Source organism: Ascaphus truei, chromosome 5 (genome assembly GCF_040206685.1).
Source record: "Ascaphus truei isolate aAscTru1 chromosome 5, aAscTru1.hap1, whole genome shotgun sequence".
NCBI classification, from domain to species: domain Eukaryota; kingdom Metazoa; phylum Chordata; class Amphibia; order Anura; family Ascaphidae; genus Ascaphus; species Ascaphus truei.
In genome coordinates this window covers 124,453,170-124,473,259 of record NC_134487.1, presented here as the reverse complement: position 1 = coordinate 124,473,259, position 20,090 = coordinate 124,453,170, and the positions used below count along the sequence as shown (strand labels likewise).

Genomic DNA, 20,090 nt, shown 5'->3' with positions numbered 1-20,090 from the left:
AGGCATGCAATACACGTACATTGCAAAACATATGGAGGCAAAGGATTGCTATACTCTGCAGCTCTTTAATGGGCTAATTACAGATACAACCACCAGTATCCGATGACTTGCCTGGGAAAATACTATGGCTGTCTTATAGTAAATGCTGCAACATTTCTGTGAGATTCTGCAGCCAGACTAATGGCCCATCGGATTAACACAGCGGGAGTCCCTGCAGTCTCATTCAGTTTGAATAGGACCTTCAGGGACCCCCGCTGTGTTAATCCGATGGGCCATTAGTCTGGCTGCAGAATCTCACAGAAATGTTGCAGTGTAGATAGCCCCAGTATTTTCCCAGGCAAGTCATCGGATTCTGGTGGCTGCATCTGTACTGTATATGCAGCAATATACATACAGTATGTGTACATGCTTCCTTTTTGCATGATCCTAACCGCTCACTGCTGGAGTTCATCTTTCACATTCCCATCCCCCGTGTTAATCTTTTCACTTTTCTCATTCTCCTGTCTGTCTCATTAAAAGTAATTTACATCAATGTATCTACAGTAAGTAACATTTTGTAGGGGGAATATCTTCCATGAAACTAAAGTTCTAATTTTCAGATGTATTTCTATTTCTCTAGGGAACAATACTGACAATCCTTCAGAACAATGGTAGATACAATCGGTTTACAGATCTCTTACGGGTGAGACATGGTTAATGTTTTGCACATGACGTGTTCCAGAATATTTACAATGTTTCAGTTAAATGTTTTAAACCGGTAATGTATTTGTTACAACAGACATTGAACTTGAGAGAAGCCCTAGAGAAGGATGGACCCTACACTGTCTTTGTTCCAAATAATGAAGCGTGGGATGGCATGACCACCGATGTTCTTGAGTACCTTTTTTCCAAACAGGTACAAAAGCTTTACATGTGTTGTTGTTGTTCCCATAATGGTATTATTGTGTATGCCCATATTTAAAGAGGAGTGCCAGTGTCACTAACCAACTCATCACCCATAGCAGATTTGTCCTTACTTAATACCACATTGAGGATCCAGTAGAGTCAGAAAGGTCTATCCTACAAAAAGGTCAGAACAAGGAATGGGGTGAGCTCTTTTCTGTTTATTCACATATAGTCATTGATGGAAATAAATATATAGATCTTATTGACAGAAACACACAATCATTTATGTCATTCCAAAACTTAAAAGTAGAAAAAAAAGAACTACCAATAAGTCATTTCTTTTTATATATGCAGATGATGGATTGCAAGAAATTACCAAATTACAAAGAAATATAATAACTAATAATAGATTTGATGACTGATTTGATCAGACACAAGAGAATCTAAGTACACACTATCTGACTTTTATACATTACTTAGAGGGGGATGACTATACTCGGGTACTACAAAACACGCCATCAGCATGGCAAAAAGATGGCCCTGAAATCCAAAATATTGCTGAATTACTGGGGAGACGAAAACATATCTACAAACTAACACCATCAGAGTCGTGGAGGGACGTGCAGTTTAAAATCATGCACAGCGCATATATTGCATTCAGCAATAACTCACTGCTTATGGACGTGTAAATGTAGATCAACATTTTGGGACAAGGTTATGGAATATATAACAAGGAGAGAAAAATAAAACTTACAAAACCCCAAAATCTTTTGGTATTAATATTTGCAAATATAAAACCATGGCTAACTACAGAGGAAAACAAAACGAGAGCAGTTAAAGCAGTCACAATTATATAAGTAGAAGCTAGAAAAACAATAATGCTACAATGGGTCTTACCCACCCCTCCCAACAATAGAGATCGTACACACACAACTATATAGACTGATGAGCATACACACACTAGAAACCAGCTTCCACAAAGAAAATTATTTTATTTTCCGAGATGGGGATTGTTTATCAACACACTGCCCCAAAAAAGTGAAATTAGACATAGAAAAACTGTTTGAACACACAACGTGGGGTCTAAACAGAGTTCTAGGTAACCAACACCAAGGGCACAATGGGTAATCTTACTGTAGTTGCGTTTCTTTTTGGACTGTATGGTACGTGTGACATGGAAAAGGAGCCTCTCACTGATGATGATGAATACATAACAAGCCAATCAGAAAATATGAGAATTAGATCCCATGGGAGGGAGGAGAGTGAGGATTAAAGGTTAAGTTATAGTATAAAGAGTTTTAAAAAAATAGGGAGGCAAAATAGTAAGCATGAAACCAGAAACACCTTTCACATGAGTAATTCGCTTAGACAATACGTTGTAACAAGGACAGTCATGTATCTGTATACTGTATATATAAACTGTTCTATGTCTATAGGGAAAATAGACATTTTGTAGATAAAAGTTATCACAGAAACATTCTATTCCTACTTGTATAATATTGTATGATATGGAATACAAGAAAACTTGTTTCATTTATCATTTCTGAAAGTACATCTCTAATTAAAAAAGATATTTAGAAAAACATTAAGAATCATATTTACTCGGGGCATATTTACTCAGACGTCTTCTGCCATGACTTAGTCTTTGGTGTCTTTCAATGTTGGAAGGTGCCTTATAACAGAAGACTGCTTAGTAATTATGGACCATCGAATCCTACTTATTAAGATATGCTATTCCATAAAAATACTTTTGGCACCTGCAGTAAAACACAGTGGGCTATATTTACTTAGCAGTTACTCCACAAGAACCCTACCATCTGCCGTAGAAACCTTATGACCCAGTCAAATGGATGGGCCATAAGGTATCTTGTGAAATAGCACTGCTTTGTAAATAGAGGCTCTTACGGCCTATTGAGGTGATTGAGGACCTATATTGAGGACTATATTTACTAAGCAGTCTTCTTCCATAAAACAACTTCTGGTGCTGGAGGACATTCAAGAGAATAAGCTGTAGGGTTTCGTACAGCAAAAGGCTGCTTAGAAAATCTGGACATGAATGTCTGCACCTTGTGACAGCTCAGCCACTTTGCGGGATCTTTGTTCTCATACGAAAGGCAGGAAACGTAAGGATCTGTTAATAGTTTTATTGTCACAGAGCATAAAACAAAAATAAAATATCTTTTCTGGAGCGCTAACTAACACACTCGTTACACACATACACACACACACACACACCCTCTCTCTCACACACACATACTCTCTCTCTCATACACACACTCACCCTCTCTCTTACACACAGTCCCCCTCACACACACACATACACCCTCTCTCTCTCACACACACACACACCCTCTCTTTCACACACATACGCTCTCCCCCCCACACACAAACACCCTCTCTCTCTCACACACACACACACACACACACATTCCCCCCTCTCACACACACACATACACACACTCCCCCTCTCACACACACTCTCTCACACATACTCTCCACCTCTCACACACACACACACATACTCTCCCCCTCTCCCACACACACATACTCTCCCCCTTTCACACACACACACATACTCTCACACACACACACACACACACACATACTCTCACACACAGACACACACACTTACTCTCCCCCTCACACCTACACACTTACTCTCCCCCTCTCACTTACACACACACACACACACACAGTTGTCCCAGCTCTCCCCCTCTTGCAGCCACGGAACCCCTGATTGGTGCTCGCGGATCCCCGGTTGAAAATCATTGCTCTAGGGAACTGCTTGATCTGCCTTAAGGCAGCAGCCCATTAAATTAGCCCCCAGGTGAGGACAACCCTAGGAAGTGGCTGGATCCTAAATACCTTCCTTCCAGCACTTTGCCTACATCACAGCCCGCACAGCAATGTGAGTGAATAAATGTAAGGCCAGCTGATATTTGACGACTTAATATAGTGCTGTATAACTGAGACTATAACTGACCTTTGATAGGCCGTGGTTTCTTGTCCTACTGCACCGACACACTTTATTCGAGCAAATACCCAGTATGTACCTGGCAGATACCTGGAATGCGCCGCTCCTCACCTCTGACAAGCCCCGTTGCGTTTGCCTTCCCAGCCTGGGTTCATGCCTGGCTGATGGGCGGCTGATCTGTTAAATAATAATGATTAGGATTTAATAGGCTGCAATGCTTCGCGTGTCTACCAAATGGCATAAATTCATGAATTGTAATGCAGTATATATATATATATATACTGTGCAGTATTGCAGCCAGCGGGAATAAAATGCTTCAATCCCTGCCTGGAAAATAACCCAATGCACTCGGGCAGAAAACAGTCACAAACCTCAATACACCCGGGTATACCCGAATTCGTGGGACTAGCCGAGCTCGAATAAAGTGTGTCGCCAGTGTATATGTATGTGTTGACGCTTGATAGGTAGTGAAGGTGTCAGGAGGAATAAACCGTTTGGGAGGATATTTCTAATTAATACTGTAAGCAGAGAAGATAGGATTCTGGCTATTCCCATACATAAAGTTTTAAAATGCTTGAGAATATTGCGGCCTCTTTCATATGTTTTTACTTTGTTCATTTCCACAGGGCTCTCGGAAGCTTCTGGAACTCATGCGATACCATATTGTCACTTCTGAGGTTGGTTTACAATCTGATTTCTTACAGCACTTGAAATACATGGGCAGCTAATAGGACAGCATTTCACTAACCTTTTAGTAATACACATTTGTTAATCATTTTGGAACCATAGAATCTGGTAATTACAACCACAAATTGTGTATTTCTTTTTAATATTGTCATCTTAATGGGATTCGGAAAAAAGAAAACTATTTTCAAAAGGAGTTCTTTAATAGAATAAATTAACCTCTATTTAAAAAATACTGGGCTTCATCTTCCAGCAATCGAGCTACATTTTCCTGACACTTCAACCATTAATAAATAAAAAATAATTAGGGTTATTTATCAAAGTCACTAATTAGGGGTAACGAAATTATACAAGAGATGTAATAAAACCGTACCCATCCAGACAACGTTATTATCAAAGATACATTTTGCTACAGTGTCACTTTTAATCAGGTCATGCACCTTTCTGTGTGTAAAGTACAGAGGGAGCTACTGTATGTATAAAAAGTGTGCATCCTTGTATAAGACAAACTAATAAGGATTTCTAGTGCATAAGCTTTTGAGACTCTCCATCTGATGACCCCTCCATTCGCGAAAGCTTGTACCCTAGAGAAACTTGTATGATTATATGTTGGTCTATTAAAATAGAAAAACGGAGCCCCACGCGCTCAGCCAAAATGATATCAGGGGTGCACCAGGGTGGCCAACAGTGAATAGAAATGATATAGAAATAGACCAAACGGTATCAGAGCCTACATAGTATCTTACTCTTTCTGGGACCAATACAACTACTGCCATTTACTGCACATCGGCTAAATATAAGCACCGTGGTGAGCACGTTTCTTTTTTACATTGCACTCAGCTCTGCTAACAAGAGAACATGGTATATGTGCATTGCATCATTCTTCCCACCTCTTCCATTTATTAGGACTACTCCCAAATCCATCACAGATGTAAACACTAAATAAGGTTACTTGATACTAAGAGATACTGGTTTATAATTCTTCTCTCAGCATCAGTTTGTTGGCAAAAAAACACAGTTGACACACAGGATTCTCTGAATTCAAGCAAAATGGAGCAACTCTGGGGCACAAACTGGCAAGATGTAGCAAAGAAGAAATACTATTGATGTACATGGTACTTGGGGGACGATCCTCAGAAGGTCGCTAATTTTGTTAATGTTCCGTTATCTCAATTTAACGTATCTGTATCCGTAACGCATATCCCTAAAGGTACTTAGTGCAACGATGTCATGGCATTTTCCTTAAAAATAAAGGATGCTTACATTTTAACGGACGTTTTGTTGGCTCATATGCAGATCATGCGGTTATGAGCAGTTTACCTAACTACAGAGATCTTCAGACCTCCGTTCCTGTTAGCACATGATAATAACCCTACGATACTTAGCACCTTACAAAAGCTGCCCTTACTCACATCCAGACCCTTCTTATCATTGAGTCATTTCTGGGAGTAGTCTAAAAGCAAGGTAATGAGTATAGGACTTAACCTTTTCATTACAAAAAGTTACATGTGTCATACAAAGATATATCTTATGGATCATATAAATGTCTGAAACATATCATAAAATGTATTATATTTTTTGTTGATTGAAGTGATATGTTCGTGAGAGCCAATGTGGTATATAATGTAATAATAACTGTATAAAGTATGGGTGTACAATAATGTATATCCACACATAGCTCAACAATATCAATTAATATTTCATTTATATTAATGTACAATAAAAATAAATAAAGGATGGACATTAGAGGTATATATGGATATACATTATTGTACACCCATACTTTATACAGTTATTATTACATTATATACCATATAATTAAGTGAAAAGTTAATTATAAAAATGATGCATTTCTAATATTATAACACAATTTGATTTAGCTTTTGGAAACACATGAAAATCTCTGTTAATAACGCTAACTTATTAACGCGCCTTAAAGTTTGACCAATGCGCATGCGCAGTGTATTGGGAAACACAGGTAAGATAACGATGGTAGTTTTGCTAATGGAGGTTATTTAGGCATATGATGAGATTTGACGATCCCTGTTAAATGGAGAAAGAATAACGTCTGTTACCTAATTAGGTAAATTAAAGTTATTTGCCCTTATTTAGCGCACTTCTGAGGATCTACCGCTTGGTTCTGAGAAATCTGGTGCAGTTATATTCCCAAATAGCTACCTCAAAGTACACAACATACTTGCAATAATTACAATACGAAAAGCAGTATTAACCTTTTTGTTTTGCTTACTGTACATAGTTGGATGTTGCAAACCTTATCTCATCTAGACACATCATGACCATGGCAAACCAGCTTATCTATTTCAACACAACCAGCAATGTAAGTGATAAAATTATGCAACCGTTCTGAGCAAAGTGATTATTTAACTTAACTTTTACAATTTGATGAAAAAGCTGGATTTAATAAAAGTCAAAGTATTGTTGTATTAGCTTAACCAATTGGCCGTGGTTGAGTGGCAGAGCCAGCAAAGCACTGCATTGTTGACATACTTGCAATAAAATAATGATAATAATAATACTGTACTTCATCTTTTCTACGTATGAGATATGAATATGCATGCACAACCATTACATTAAGAGGTACCAGAAGCACAGAGAACCAATTCACACAGGGCTAAGCAGGTGTAAGACAACGTATAGAAGACAAAAAGGTCTCCAGGAACATGAAACAAAAGACATGTCAATTATTACTCTTTGTTAGGTCAGAAATAATAGAACGCTTTTATTGCACTAAATTGCTCTCACACACAGTACACATTATGTTCTTTCTTGTCTTTATGACAATTGAGCTGTGTGCGTGGTTTTCTGTAGTAGACACATGTAGCTAGTCTACATGTCAGAGGTAGGCATACACTGCATGTTTTTCTATATTAGCATCACAACTCTTCACCTCATATTTGCAACCACAGGTCAATTAACATGACCATACTACAATATAAAGCAGTACTGAGGAAGAATCAATTGCTTTTGAACTCTGTTACTAACTGTTATACGCTGTAATATGTCATGAATATATTTTATTCCTCTAAAGGGTCAGATCCTAGTGAATGGGCAAAAGGTGGAAGAAGCTGATGTTGCAGCAAAGAATGGTCGTATTTATACTCTGGATGGCGTCCTTATTCCACCGTCCATACTGCCTATTCTGCCACACCGATGTGACAAATCTAAAAGTGAATTAAAGCTGGTATGGGAATTTCTGCATTTATTAATAAAAGGAACATGTTTATAAGTTAGAACTTGTCACTAGATTTAGATCAGTTGGCCCTCATGCAATGTTACTTTATAAATATTTAAACTGCTGTAAACTTTTTTTTATCGAGGTATATCTAAATTGAATAATTGTAGATTGTAATGAGCCAAATTGTATATTTTTTAATGACCGCTGCATACTTAAAATGTAGTACAACTTTCCAATAAGTAGAAATGAAAAAGGAACGAATGGTCAACTTTCCATTAAGAATGGGACTGTTCATGGCTTATAAAATGAAAGGCTTTTCAAATCAGAGCAAAATTCAAGCCAAAACCCAAGAAAAGTTCATCCTCAAATGCAAGGTTTTTTATTGTTTGTAAAAAAAAAAAAACAACAACAAAACTGGGAGACTTTTAAGTTGACAAATGAAAAACTCACCCAATTTTAGCAAAAAATGTTTGACGTTTGAAAATGATCGCTAAAAGGTTTTCCTGATTATTTTGAGGTTTTATTCATATTTTAAATAAAATTGAAAGCATGAACATTTTTAGTGCCAAAATAAAAATCTGTACAAGTTCCCACCCTTACTTTGTAAGTTGCCTTTTATTATTACTCTACACAGTCTCATTTTACTACTGCAAATCAAAATATCCGTTGTTGCTTTGTTTTACTATTATAAGTTTATAGCTCTGCTACTATGGGGCCTATTCTATAAGCTTTGATAACCCCCTTATCGAGGCCTTTTTCGGCCAAAATGCCTACTGCTCTTCTGTAAGCCTCGATAAGTGGGCGATAAAGACATGAATCGCGAATTTTTTCAGCCATCCAAAACACATCACCGGGTAAGCCCCTTATTGCCAGGTTTTAAAACTCGTGCAATTCTTGTAGCTTCGATTTAGTTTATCGAGGCTAATCGCGGCTCTAGAATGGAGAGTTTCTCTCAAAATCCTCATGCCAGGAAAAGTTGGCGTGAGGCTGGTGAGAACCTGCTGAGAAGGCGGCGAGAGAGGATTTAGAAGAAAAAAGGCTTTTTTCCTGCATCGGATTGATGCCGGAAGTGTCCGGAGCTGATACCCATAAATATCAGCACCGGAGACCCCCGGCATGAATCGCATGCAATAAAAATGCATTTACAGGCAACTTTATTACCTTAGCGGCTGACTGCTAAGGCAATGAAGGGGTTAACTACCAGTGCCATGTTTATTGTGGGTAGCGGAGGTGGGTGAAGGTGGTATTTGGCCCTTGGTGGGTGTTTATGCCTTGCGGGGGGTTGCGGGTGGAGTTAACCCCCTTCATTAACTTTGAGGTTAATACCGCTATTATATTATACTGCACCGACACACTTTATTCGAGCAAATACCCAGTATGTACCTGGCAGATACCTGGAATGCGCCGCTCCTCACCTCTGACAAGCCCCGTTGCATTTGCCTTCCCAGCCTGGGTTCATGCCTGGCTGACGGGCGGCTGATCTGTTAAATGATAATGATTAGGATTTAATAGGCTGCAATGCTTCGCGTGTCTACCAGATGGCATAAATTCATGAATTGTAATGCAGTATATATATATATACTGTGCAGTATTGCAGCTATCGGGAATAAAATGCTTCAATCCCTGCTTGGAAAATACCTCAATGCACTCGGGCAGAAAACAGTCACAAACCTCAATACACCCGGGTATACCCGAATTCGTGGGACTAGCCGAGCTCGAATAAAGTGTGTCGCCAGTGTATACCCTTCATTGCCACTAAGGTAATGAAGCTGTTTTAATAATGTTTTTAATACTAGTTTATGTAAGCAAGGGGTCTCCGGAGCAGAACCACATTGATTTGAGGTCCAGGGACCCCCTGCTTCCCGAGATACAGGCCCCGTTATGGGGTGCCGGTATCTCCTATGCATTTTATTCCCACGGTCACTTGACTCGGGACATTCAAATGCATAGGAGATACCGGCACCCCATAACGGGACTTGTATCTCGCAAAACAGGGGGTCCCCGGACCTGAAATCAATGCCGTTCTGCTCCGGAGACCCCCTGCTCACGTACACTAGTATTCACATTTTTATTAAAACCTTGCGATCGCGGGTGAGATATGCGCAGGGAGAGGCAGCTCTCTCTGTGCCGCTCTCTATGCAGCTGCGCCAGATCGCCGGGTGAGCCCTTTTCAGAGGCGATCATCACGCCGCCGGCTAATCGCCAGGTTTGGGAATTTTGCTATCCCAGGTAATCGAGGCTTTGTGAATACCGTGATAGTAACGCTCAAACAAATGGCGGCGTAACCGTCCAGCGTTATTTTTTTTCATGAAGCCTTATAGAATAGGCCCCTATATATCATCAGCCTCACGGTGACTCATTTGGAATAAATGTAACATGATGTCCTCTCATTGTAGGGTACTTGTATGTCGTGTGGAAGGGTCTATTTGAGTACATGTCCGGAAGGGTCAACCCCTACAGTAAGATTCACTTTTCTTGTATTATTTTTGCTCCCCAAGATAATATAATTTCACATATACTGATGACTGTTGAATCCACCTTGAAATACAAAACAAAAGTATGCATGCACAGCTGGTAATATTTTTAGCTATTTTAGTTGTTACGTATCACAAATTAAAACATATGTATGGTTACTGATTTGTGCAAATGGGATGATGTTACAATATCCCAGCATTGTATCGAGTACCCCACAAACCAACAGAGGAGGAACGTTTCCTTGTCTGGTGGAATCTGCCATGTACTTTTCTAACACGTGCCCTTGTTGCCATGTATAATTTTGTATGTACAGTATGTATGTATGTATGTATGTACAGTATGTATGTATGTATGTACAGTATGTATGTATGTATGTACAGTATGTATGTATGCAGGGCTGCCGACAGATTTCATGGGGCTCAGGACTAGAGTTTAGACCGGAGCCTTCCCATGTGTCGGTGGCCTTGCGAGCCCCCACCATTCACACCCTCATGAGCCACCTCCTCTATTTTCTCCTCTCCACGTGTATTTCTCTAACTCTCCCCATCTCCTTGTACCACCCCCTCTCTCCGCTATCACTTAATTACCCCCCTTTCATTCAATCCCGCTCCCTAAATCTCCCCCACAATAATTGCCCCCACTCCCACACACAAAATGCAACACACACACACAAAATGCAACACACACACCCTTGTATCTTACATCACCTCCCCCCCTTGTACCTCACCCCCCCTTGTACCTCATCCCCCCTATTGTACCTCACGCCCCCCCTTGTATCTCCCCCCACCCCTTATACCTCACTTCACCCCTCTTGTACCTCACCCCCCCTTGTACCTCGCACCCCCTACCCTTGTACCTCTCACCCCCCCTTGTACCTCTCACACCCCCTTGTACCTCACATCACCCACGCTTGTACCTCACATCTCCTACCCCCCTTGTACCTCACATCTTCTCCCACTTATACCTCACATCTTCTCCCCCCACTTGTACCTCACATCTTCTCCCCCCACTTGTACCTCACATCTCCTCCCCCCACTTGTACCTCACATCTCCTCCCCCCACTTGTACCTCACATCTTCTCCCCCCACTTGTACCTCACATCTCCTCCCCCCACTTGTACCTCACATCTCCTCCCACTTGTACCTCACATCTTCTCCCCCCACTTGTACCTCACATCTCCTCCCCCCACTTGTACCTCACATCTCCTCCCCCCACTTGTACCTCACATCTCCTCCCCCCACTTGTACCTCACATCTCCTCCCCCCACTTGTACCTCACATCTCCTCCCAATTGTACCTCACATCTCCTCCCCCCACTTGTACCTCACATCTCCTCCCCCCACTTGTACCTCACATCACCTCCTCCGCTGCACATCACGCGCGCGTCTTCTGGGCAGTGGCTACAAGCTGCCGAACTTCTGGGGCGGGGCCTGCACAGGAGGCTCCAACAACAGCGGAGAGAGGCTGCAGCAGGGGAGGAAATATGGGGAGTTGGGGCCCGGCCAGAGGTCAGGTCCAACTGTCAGTGCTGGCCGGGTCCTCCGCAGCCTCCGGGACAACTGCCCCGTCTCTCCCCCCCTTTGGTGGCACGGTATGTATGTACCACCCCTTGTACCTCACCCCCCCTATTGTACCTCACACCCCTCTTTGTACCTCACTCCACCCCTCTTGTACCTCACCCCCCCTTGTACCTTGCACACCCCACCGTTGTACTTCTCACCCCCTCTTGTACCTCTCAACCCCCCTTGTATCTCTCACCCCCCTTTGTACCTCTCACACCCCCTTGTACCTCACATCTCCTACCCCCCTTGTACCTCACATCCCCTCCTCCCACTTGTACCTCACATCTCCTTCCCCCACTTGTACTGCACATCTCCTCCCCCCACTTGTACCACACATCTCCTCCCCCCACTTGTACCGCACATCTCCTCCCCCCACTTGTACCTCACATCTCCTCCTCCGCTGCACATCACGCGCGCGCCTTCTGGGCAGTGCCTACAAGCTGCCGAACTTCTGGGGCGGGGCCTGCACAGGAGGCTGCAACAACAGCGGAGAGAGGCTGCAGCAGGGGAGGAAATATGGGGAGCTGGTGCCCGGCCAGAGGTCAGGTCCAACTGTCAGTGCCGGCCGTGTCCCCCGCAGCCGGGACAACTGCCCCGTCTCTCCCCCCCTGTTGGCGGCACTGTATGTATGTACTCAGTGCTTTACAAAAACAATACAATACAGGGAATTATAATAATACAATAATCGCAGCAAAGTCAGACAATAGGAAAGGAATCCCTGTCCGGGAGAGCTTACAATATAAATGGTATGATGGGAGACTTACAGAGAGCAGGTGAGGGGATAAGTGCAGCAGGTGGCAGTGCTTGGCCACAATTGTTGGTAGGAGTGACTGTGGGTGTGGGACAGTAGCCACGAGTCCAGGCTATTGGGATGCTTCTTTTGAGGCCTGAGTATTAAGGTTGGTCAATATTAAATCAGATGGGTTAAAACCAGGGAAAGAGGTGGCAGGGAGGTGTGGGTCAGAGCAGGTGTGTATATGGCTGGGTGCAGGATTAGGAGAGATATCCCAGCAGCAGGAAGGAGGGAGCTGAATATAGGATTTGTGGGTGTGCTTTTTATTGAGTGTAGAAGTCATTGGGAAAGAGTGTGTAAATAGTGGTGCAGTGTATGGGCACAAGCACAGGTGGAGGGAAGGAGAGATGAGGAAATGTGGATAGGAGGGGTTGGGGAGAACAGAAACGTTTACAAAGGAGTGAGGAAGTAGCACACAGAAAAAGCAATAGTGAGGGCATAATGAGATGCAGGGAGAGAAAGGTATGAGGAGAGAGTTTCCAGGTATTGGTGAAGATGAGGAGTTGAAAGAGCAGGTGTATAAATCAGGTCTGGGAGGGCAGTGTAGCACAATGGCTTAAAAAGCAGCTTAGAAATTGAATCTGGATATGTAAAAATTATCAAAGCATTTAGAAAGCCAAGTTCTCACAGTTGCAGGCTTGTTGATGAAGGACCGCATCCAGGTCCCCTTGTAGTCTTCACCTCCAATTTGAACTGTGCATACACTTTATATGTGACACTTACGATGTTACACAGCCATATGACACAGCCAAGATAGACTGACTTAAATACTCTAAACAGATTCAAATGACTAATAATTAAGGGAGAGGTTTGTCTATTTTACTCATACAGATATACAGTATCAAGGAGATGTTAGTTTGATAAGTTCTGTTGCAATGACTAACATGTATACCTGCTGTACAGTATTGCACGTTTAGACATCATTTGGGGGAAATGCATGTACTAAATTGATTCTATTTACTTTTCATTCTCATGCGTTTCTGTTTCTAAATTTCAGGGTCTTTTTACACACAAATGTACCTACAGGTACACTATAATGGGGTCTGATTATCCGAACATTGGATGTTCTAGGTACTGCAATGCAACTGTTAAGGTAAGCAATGAAATGACCAATCCAAACCAACAAGTGTTCCTGGTGCAGATTGAAATGTGCAATACACAGTGCCAATAACCCCAGTGATTAACTAAACACTGATACCACACAGTACTGCTCTCCCATAGTCCAAAGAATCTTCTGGCGTAGGGACTCCTCCCAGACCTCATATGCAGAAGGAAACACAGATGCAAGGACAATAGTGCATTAACACTTTACTTGAATCACATACAACACACAGCGGGGAGGAAACACTGACACGCTCCCCGCTGGTTAAAAACATGAAGTGACTCTGGGCGCACTTCAACCACTCTCCCAGATCAGCTGCTTGGCTTCTGCACGCTCTACCCGGTCCACGGCTCCCACTCGCATCCGGGGGCTCCTCTGTCAGGCTCATGCGTCACAGCTGCCTCAGCTAATAAGGTTCCTCTCTGGATCTTCAGAGTTGGTACGGTGGCCTCAGACGCACTTATTTTATAAGTGTGAAAAATTGTCAGTGATAAAATAAAGAGTTCTGAAGACGAGGTGTGAACTTTAGGTACATTATCTGGCATGAGTTGCATTTCTAATTCACCTTCACATTATTACTATTCTTACCCCAACGCAGGTACCCGAGTGTTGCAAAGGTTTTTATGGCCTAACATGCAATCCGTGTCCGGGTGGGTTTTCCAACCCATGCTCAGGAAATGGACAGGTAAAACTATTTGTGCATGAAAACTTTTCCTGTCGCCAGCATTGTGCCAGTATGAGCTAATGAATGCATTTTTTACAAATCATTTGCATAATGAGTTCACCGGTGGAGTGACACATATCGGACACTGAAAGTCATGTTTTGATGTTAATTAAACAGTTGGATTCCCCTATTCTGCACCAGTTCTAAGTTAGTTGTGCCAGGCCCCCCTGAGAGGGAGAGGATAGGGAAGAGGCAACTGCCCCAGCTGGGGCGAACTATAGGAAAGGCCCAACTCGCATTTAGATTTACGGCTGCAGCCGGCGTTCCTCCCAAGAGAGAGGTCGCGACCTTGCCCAACCGACCCAGCCCTTAGAGCTGCTCCTTATCCCAAAGTTACAGCTCTGACTTGCCAACATCCCTTCCCTACATTATTAGTGGGTGAACAATTTTGATGATAAATACTTACATTTTGTTGTAATGAAATTCTGTCAACATACAGGTAGCTAGTTTTAATTTTAACTGCAAATTTTTTTCTCCTATCAGTGCATGTAAATACTATTTTTTTTTTACTTTAAAATATGAATACGTTTCACGGTGCATTCGAATAAAATGTCAAAATCCAGTGCTCACAATGCAATATCACTCAAGTACAGTAGTCAGATCATTGATGATATGTCAAAATATGTACAGGCTAATGATAGCAGACGTATTGATCATATAACTTTTAGATTTGTCCAAATATTAAACATCATTGTGAAAATGTGCTGTTTAACGTTGTATAACTGGGCTGTAACCAAGGCCGCTTGATACACATAAACATGTTTTTGGGCCCTAGACTGTAACATCTACAGTATCTAGAGGTTCATAGGTTCAAATCCTGGAAAGTTCAATTCGGGTAGAAAAATTACGAATTACTTGTAACTGTTTAGATGAAGCACCTTGGAAAATAAGTACCCAATTATTAAATGTTCCTTAACTTGTGTGAATTGCTATTATTTTTCCTCTCTCCCAGTGTATGGATGGCATGACTGGAAATGGTACTTGTGTTTGTGATAAAGAATTTACAGGATCAATGTGTCAGTCGTGTTCAGACATGAACAAATATGGACCGCGGTGTGATAAAAGTAAGTAATACTAGGAGCAACGAAAAATGCTCTCCTTTCAAAAAATGCTTGTTGCTGTCTTTTGCATAAATATTTTTCAAGATGTGTCTGTTTTGAGGAAAAGTTAATTTATTGGGGAATAAATAAATAGTACACTAGGTAAATTGAAGCAGCATTGCAAGTTCATAACACAGAAACTGGGCTTTGAAGACTAAGGCCTCGTCCAGGATGTCGCTGAGCGGGCGGGCGCGATCACGCTCGCCACGACGAGGCACATGGCGACAATGTGTGTGGCCAGCGTGAGCGGGCTCGGCGCTTAGCTGCTTGCCGAGCAATCAAATTTGAATTTGCCGCTCGCAAGCGCGTCACGTGAGCGGTTCGCCCAAACGCGCGTGCACCTAGCCAGCCACAAATCGCTCGGCCGAACAGGGCGCAGCACACAAGCGCCAGCGCGCCCGTTCCCTACCTGGCCGAGGCCAACACTTGACATACATACATTTATATTAAGATGTTTGTATTTTTAAGGAAATTGGCCATCCAAATTCTGTTCAAACATGATGTTTAACAATCATTTTGGGGAAATGCTGATGCTGGACTCATCACCCTTTCTGGCATAATTCACTTTACAGGTCTTTAAAGATTTTATAATGTTTACAAATGTTTGTTGATGCTAAAAACAAAAAAATACATTAGAACACCATTGTTATCTTGGTTGTTACATCTGTGTTTAACGCGTGGAATATTTGTCAATCAGTATTGCTGACCTGAGAAAGAGAGAGAACTGTGGAAAGCTGGTCTTCTAATATGTTCTGTTAGTCCAAATAAAATAGTTATCATCTAATATTGAAGTGCTCATTTACTCTGCACTATCACAACTGCGCTAACACGGCTATTTTTATTTAGTACACCATAAAATAATACATTGAGTGGCTAAACATTTCAGCAGGAATAGGAGGGCTCTGTAGAGATTTAAATAAAATCCTCTTGATTTAAACTAGGTTCAGTCCTCCAGTGGCCATTTATTAAAGCAGGGTCTTGCAATGCACTGCAACTCTTATCAGTAATGAAATAGATAATCAACAACAAATGTAATCAATTATTAGCCCTACCTGATGAGTTAAATAAGTAATAAACCCTGAAGAACAGGCCCATTACCTGGCCATTAAAGCTGAAAGAGTTGAAGGCCAAAGTCATGGCCAGCAGTAATTACCCCAGCCTTGGGATTATTGGCCAGCGATTGCTTTATTCAAGGAGATTATTAATAGTATAGCCAAAATTTGTTTTACTTTTTTTTTAAACATTTATTTTTATGTCAAAACCTGGTTACATTTCTGGGCATTATGGGCATACCAAGAATGTCAACCGAATGCTTAGCTTAGATTCTGAATGTTCTTTAATATAGTTTTATTACTGCCTACTCATCTACTTGTCACTTTGCACTAGAGTGTCAGTGTATCCACGGAACATGTGATTCCCAAATAAAAGGAGATGGCAGCTGCATCTCCGGGACCTGTAAGGAAGGATTTGCAGGGACGTTCTGTGACAAAAAGACAGCTCCATGCGGGCCTCTAGTCAATTTCTGCCATGCGCATGCAGACTGTGAATACAGCAGTGGTGCACTAAGGTACTTTACTTCTCTACTCTGAATGATATTGATGTTTTACCAGAATAAATGTACAATCAGAATAAAAGGGTTGTCCAATAAGTACATCAACATGCCAATAAAATAATATGCTATTTATTCATGCCATGTGTTCTTTCAGTTTGAACCCTGTGGAAAACGTCCAATGCTTCACAATGGAATATACTTTTTATTTATGTTTTAATCATTATTTTATTAGAAATGATGGAACATATCGAGTTCTATTTAATGTTTTAGTAGCAGTGATATAAGCCACATTGTTGGTGTAAAGAATATTCTAAACATACACAAACTACCATTGTCCAACACACTTTTTAGCACTGGATAAAATGGTACTATACTGCCAGTTCTGATCTATTAGTCTTACGGTGATTGTATCTGTCCTTGATAAAGCATCCCCTTTCTGCGAAAAATAGATCACCAGCTTATTATTATAACAGCTGGTAAATGTTGAATAAACTATTCTCGCAGGGGATTGAAATATAGGATGTTGTAAAATGCCATTCACCCAGTTTTATCCAGATTTATCAAAGAAAACAATCAGATTAATAGCTATTACTTGTCTTTATAAAAGAAAGTTGGTGCCATTTAAGCACCACAATAACTTTCATACTTATCTGACATATATTTCTGCATGTTTTATGTTACAGCTGTATTTGTAAAGCTGGATATGAAGGAGATGGTACATATTGTAGAGAAGTAAAGGCCTGTGCTACTGAAAGTATAGGGACTTGCAATGTCAACGTAAGTATTTGAAGATTTGGGAAAGTTACTACCATATCTGAACTTGCAGAGGTCCCTTGGAGACATTCCACAGCCCCCAACTTTCAGGGATCCTCCAGTTCCCAAGATACAACTTGTTTTCTCCACCCAGAATGAATACTTTCCCAGTAAACACAGTATGTCAGGAGGGGTAAAATTGCAAGTATGTCCATTCTTGCAATCTGGGGCAAAACATTGATCAGTGATACCGATTAACAAAACAAAACCGCCATTCACATTTCAAGTTTCATATAAAAAAAAAAAACAGAACATCTGAGCACAAACATCACCAATACACCAATACGATACACCAATAATTGCTCCCAGTTGCTATATGTTACTACTCAGAGACCAAAATGTTTGTTAACAAACAATAGATCAGCGTTTAGCTTTTGCAGTGATTTTGTATTCTGATACAGGCTCAGTGCATTGAAACAGGACCCGGAACTCACAAGTGTGTGTGTCAGCCTGGATGGACAGGCGATGGATTGGACTGCACAGAGATTAATAATTGTCTCCTTCCAGACAGAGGAGGCTGTCACACTAATGCTACGTGTGTCTATATTGGTCCCGGTCAGGTAAATCATTTCATTATTAATTAGTTAGCTGAGTGCATATTGTAATGCTTGGGTATGCTTTTTATATACATGTCTCGTATAGAAATTAAATAATGCACACGTTACCAATGCCACTCTGACTATAATTACCTGCTATAAACCGAGATATTTTTTAATTACTATTAAATACAGGCTAAAGGTTTTTTTACTATATATTTTTTTCCTGGCAGGTGATAGACCTGTATATGCTAGTATAGAATACTGAAGATAAATGCGTATTTACTTAGGTTTCCTTGAGTTCAAAGTACTTGTAGCTGTATTGGTCCTGGAGAAAAGCAGATTGGATGTACCGTAGGTTGTGATAACCTTATGGACCAAATTAAGAGTTCTTCACAGCTGAAATTACGATATACTGTACAGAACTTTCAAAACCTCATGGGTTTCTTCTTCAGGTGTACTGTGGCAACAGAGCTAGAAGGAAGCATATCTGTAAGTGATATGTAGGGGTGGATATAAACTCTGTAGGGGGTCTTCAAGTGGAGTGCTGACAAAATTAGTTAGCAGGAGCTACTGTAACTATACAAGGTGTCGGAGGTGGGTAAATACAGTAGCAGAGGTGTGAAGAGGTGTCAGGCCATTGTGTTAACAGCCTCTCTAAAATGTGTGACAAGAAGTGAATTGCATGTATCATGAACCCAATATCTTGATTTAAATCTTTTTTGTACCTAAGACTTTTTCAAAGTCCAGAAGTTATATATATTTTTAATGTTCTCCTCTTCTGTGTATTTAAAAAAAAAACATTTCCTCTAAGAATTAATACTGTTAAAGAGGCCATTCAAGCATCTTAATAAATATATATTTATTTAAAACCCCCAATATATATATATATATATATATATATATATATATATATATATATATAAAAAAAAATATATATATATACTAGCTGAGAGACCCGGCGTTGCCCGGGATGTAAATGCGTAATAGGTAGTATTATTTATAAATGGTGGAACAATAGGTGAGTATTTGTTGTAAAGGTTGGATAATAATGTTGAAAAGAAAGATGGAAGAAAATGTAATACGATGTTGTATAAAAATGGTTTATTGTAAACACACCACAGTACAATGTATATTTTGGTGACATAAGTGATGTGAAAATGTGAGGCGTGTGTCCTGCTAGGGTGTGAGCGTGTGTGAGGCGGCAGGTGGGTGTTCAGTACGGGTGGCGCATGGGTAGTGAGTGCTGGCTGTGGGTCGGGGTCCTGCTAGGGTGTGAGGCGGCGGGTGTGTGGCGAGTGCGGGTGACAGCTGGTCAGTGATATTGTTGCGTAGGGGCAGGATGCGGCAGGTGTGTGTCGAGTGTGTGGGGTGGGTGAGAGGCGGCGGGTGTATGTCGAGTGGCGGGTGTCTGTTGAGTGCGTGCGGCGGCTGTGTGGCGCAGGGGTGTGAGCGGTGGGCGGGTGAAAGGCAGAAGTGCGGGTGGGCGCAAGGCAGAGGCAGGAGGGCGGACGAAAGGCATTGAAGGAGGGGAGGTGAGGTCGGAGGGGTAGTGGGGGGTGGTGAGGGGAGGTGAAGGGTGGTGGTGAGGGGAGGTGAAGGGGGGCGGAGGGGAGGTGAGGAGGATGGGTGGTGAGGGGGGGGGATGGTGAGGGGAGGTGAAAGGGGGGCGGAGGGGAGGTGAAGGGGGGGCGG

The 20,090-nt window shown here is 41.6% G+C and overlaps 1 protein-coding gene across 1 annotated transcript in view; it reads left to right on the top strand.

Annotated features, from left to right (window-relative positions):
- The window catches only part of STAB2 (stabilin 2), a 182,053-nt gene that overhangs the window by 59,130 nt on the left and 102,833 nt on the right, over positions 1–20,090 (top strand). Inside the window, exons 14-25 of the mRNA XM_075600600.1 lie at positions 620–682; positions 779–895; positions 4,486–4,536; positions 6,801–6,881; positions 7,593–7,745; positions 10,136–10,198; positions 13,566–13,661; positions 14,269–14,355; positions 15,347–15,458; positions 16,881–17,061; positions 17,730–17,823; positions 18,261–18,419. Of these exons, the coding sequence (XP_075456715.1) occupies positions 620–682; positions 779–895; positions 4,486–4,536; positions 6,801–6,881; positions 7,593–7,745; positions 10,136–10,198; positions 13,566–13,661; positions 14,269–14,355; positions 15,347–15,458; positions 16,881–17,061; positions 17,730–17,823; positions 18,261–18,419 (1,257 nt within the window). The remainder of the gene's footprint in view (positions 1–619; positions 683–778; positions 896–4,485; positions 4,537–6,800; positions 6,882–7,592; positions 7,746–10,135; positions 10,199–13,565; positions 13,662–14,268; positions 14,356–15,346; positions 15,459–16,880; positions 17,062–17,729; positions 17,824–18,260; positions 18,420–20,090) is intronic.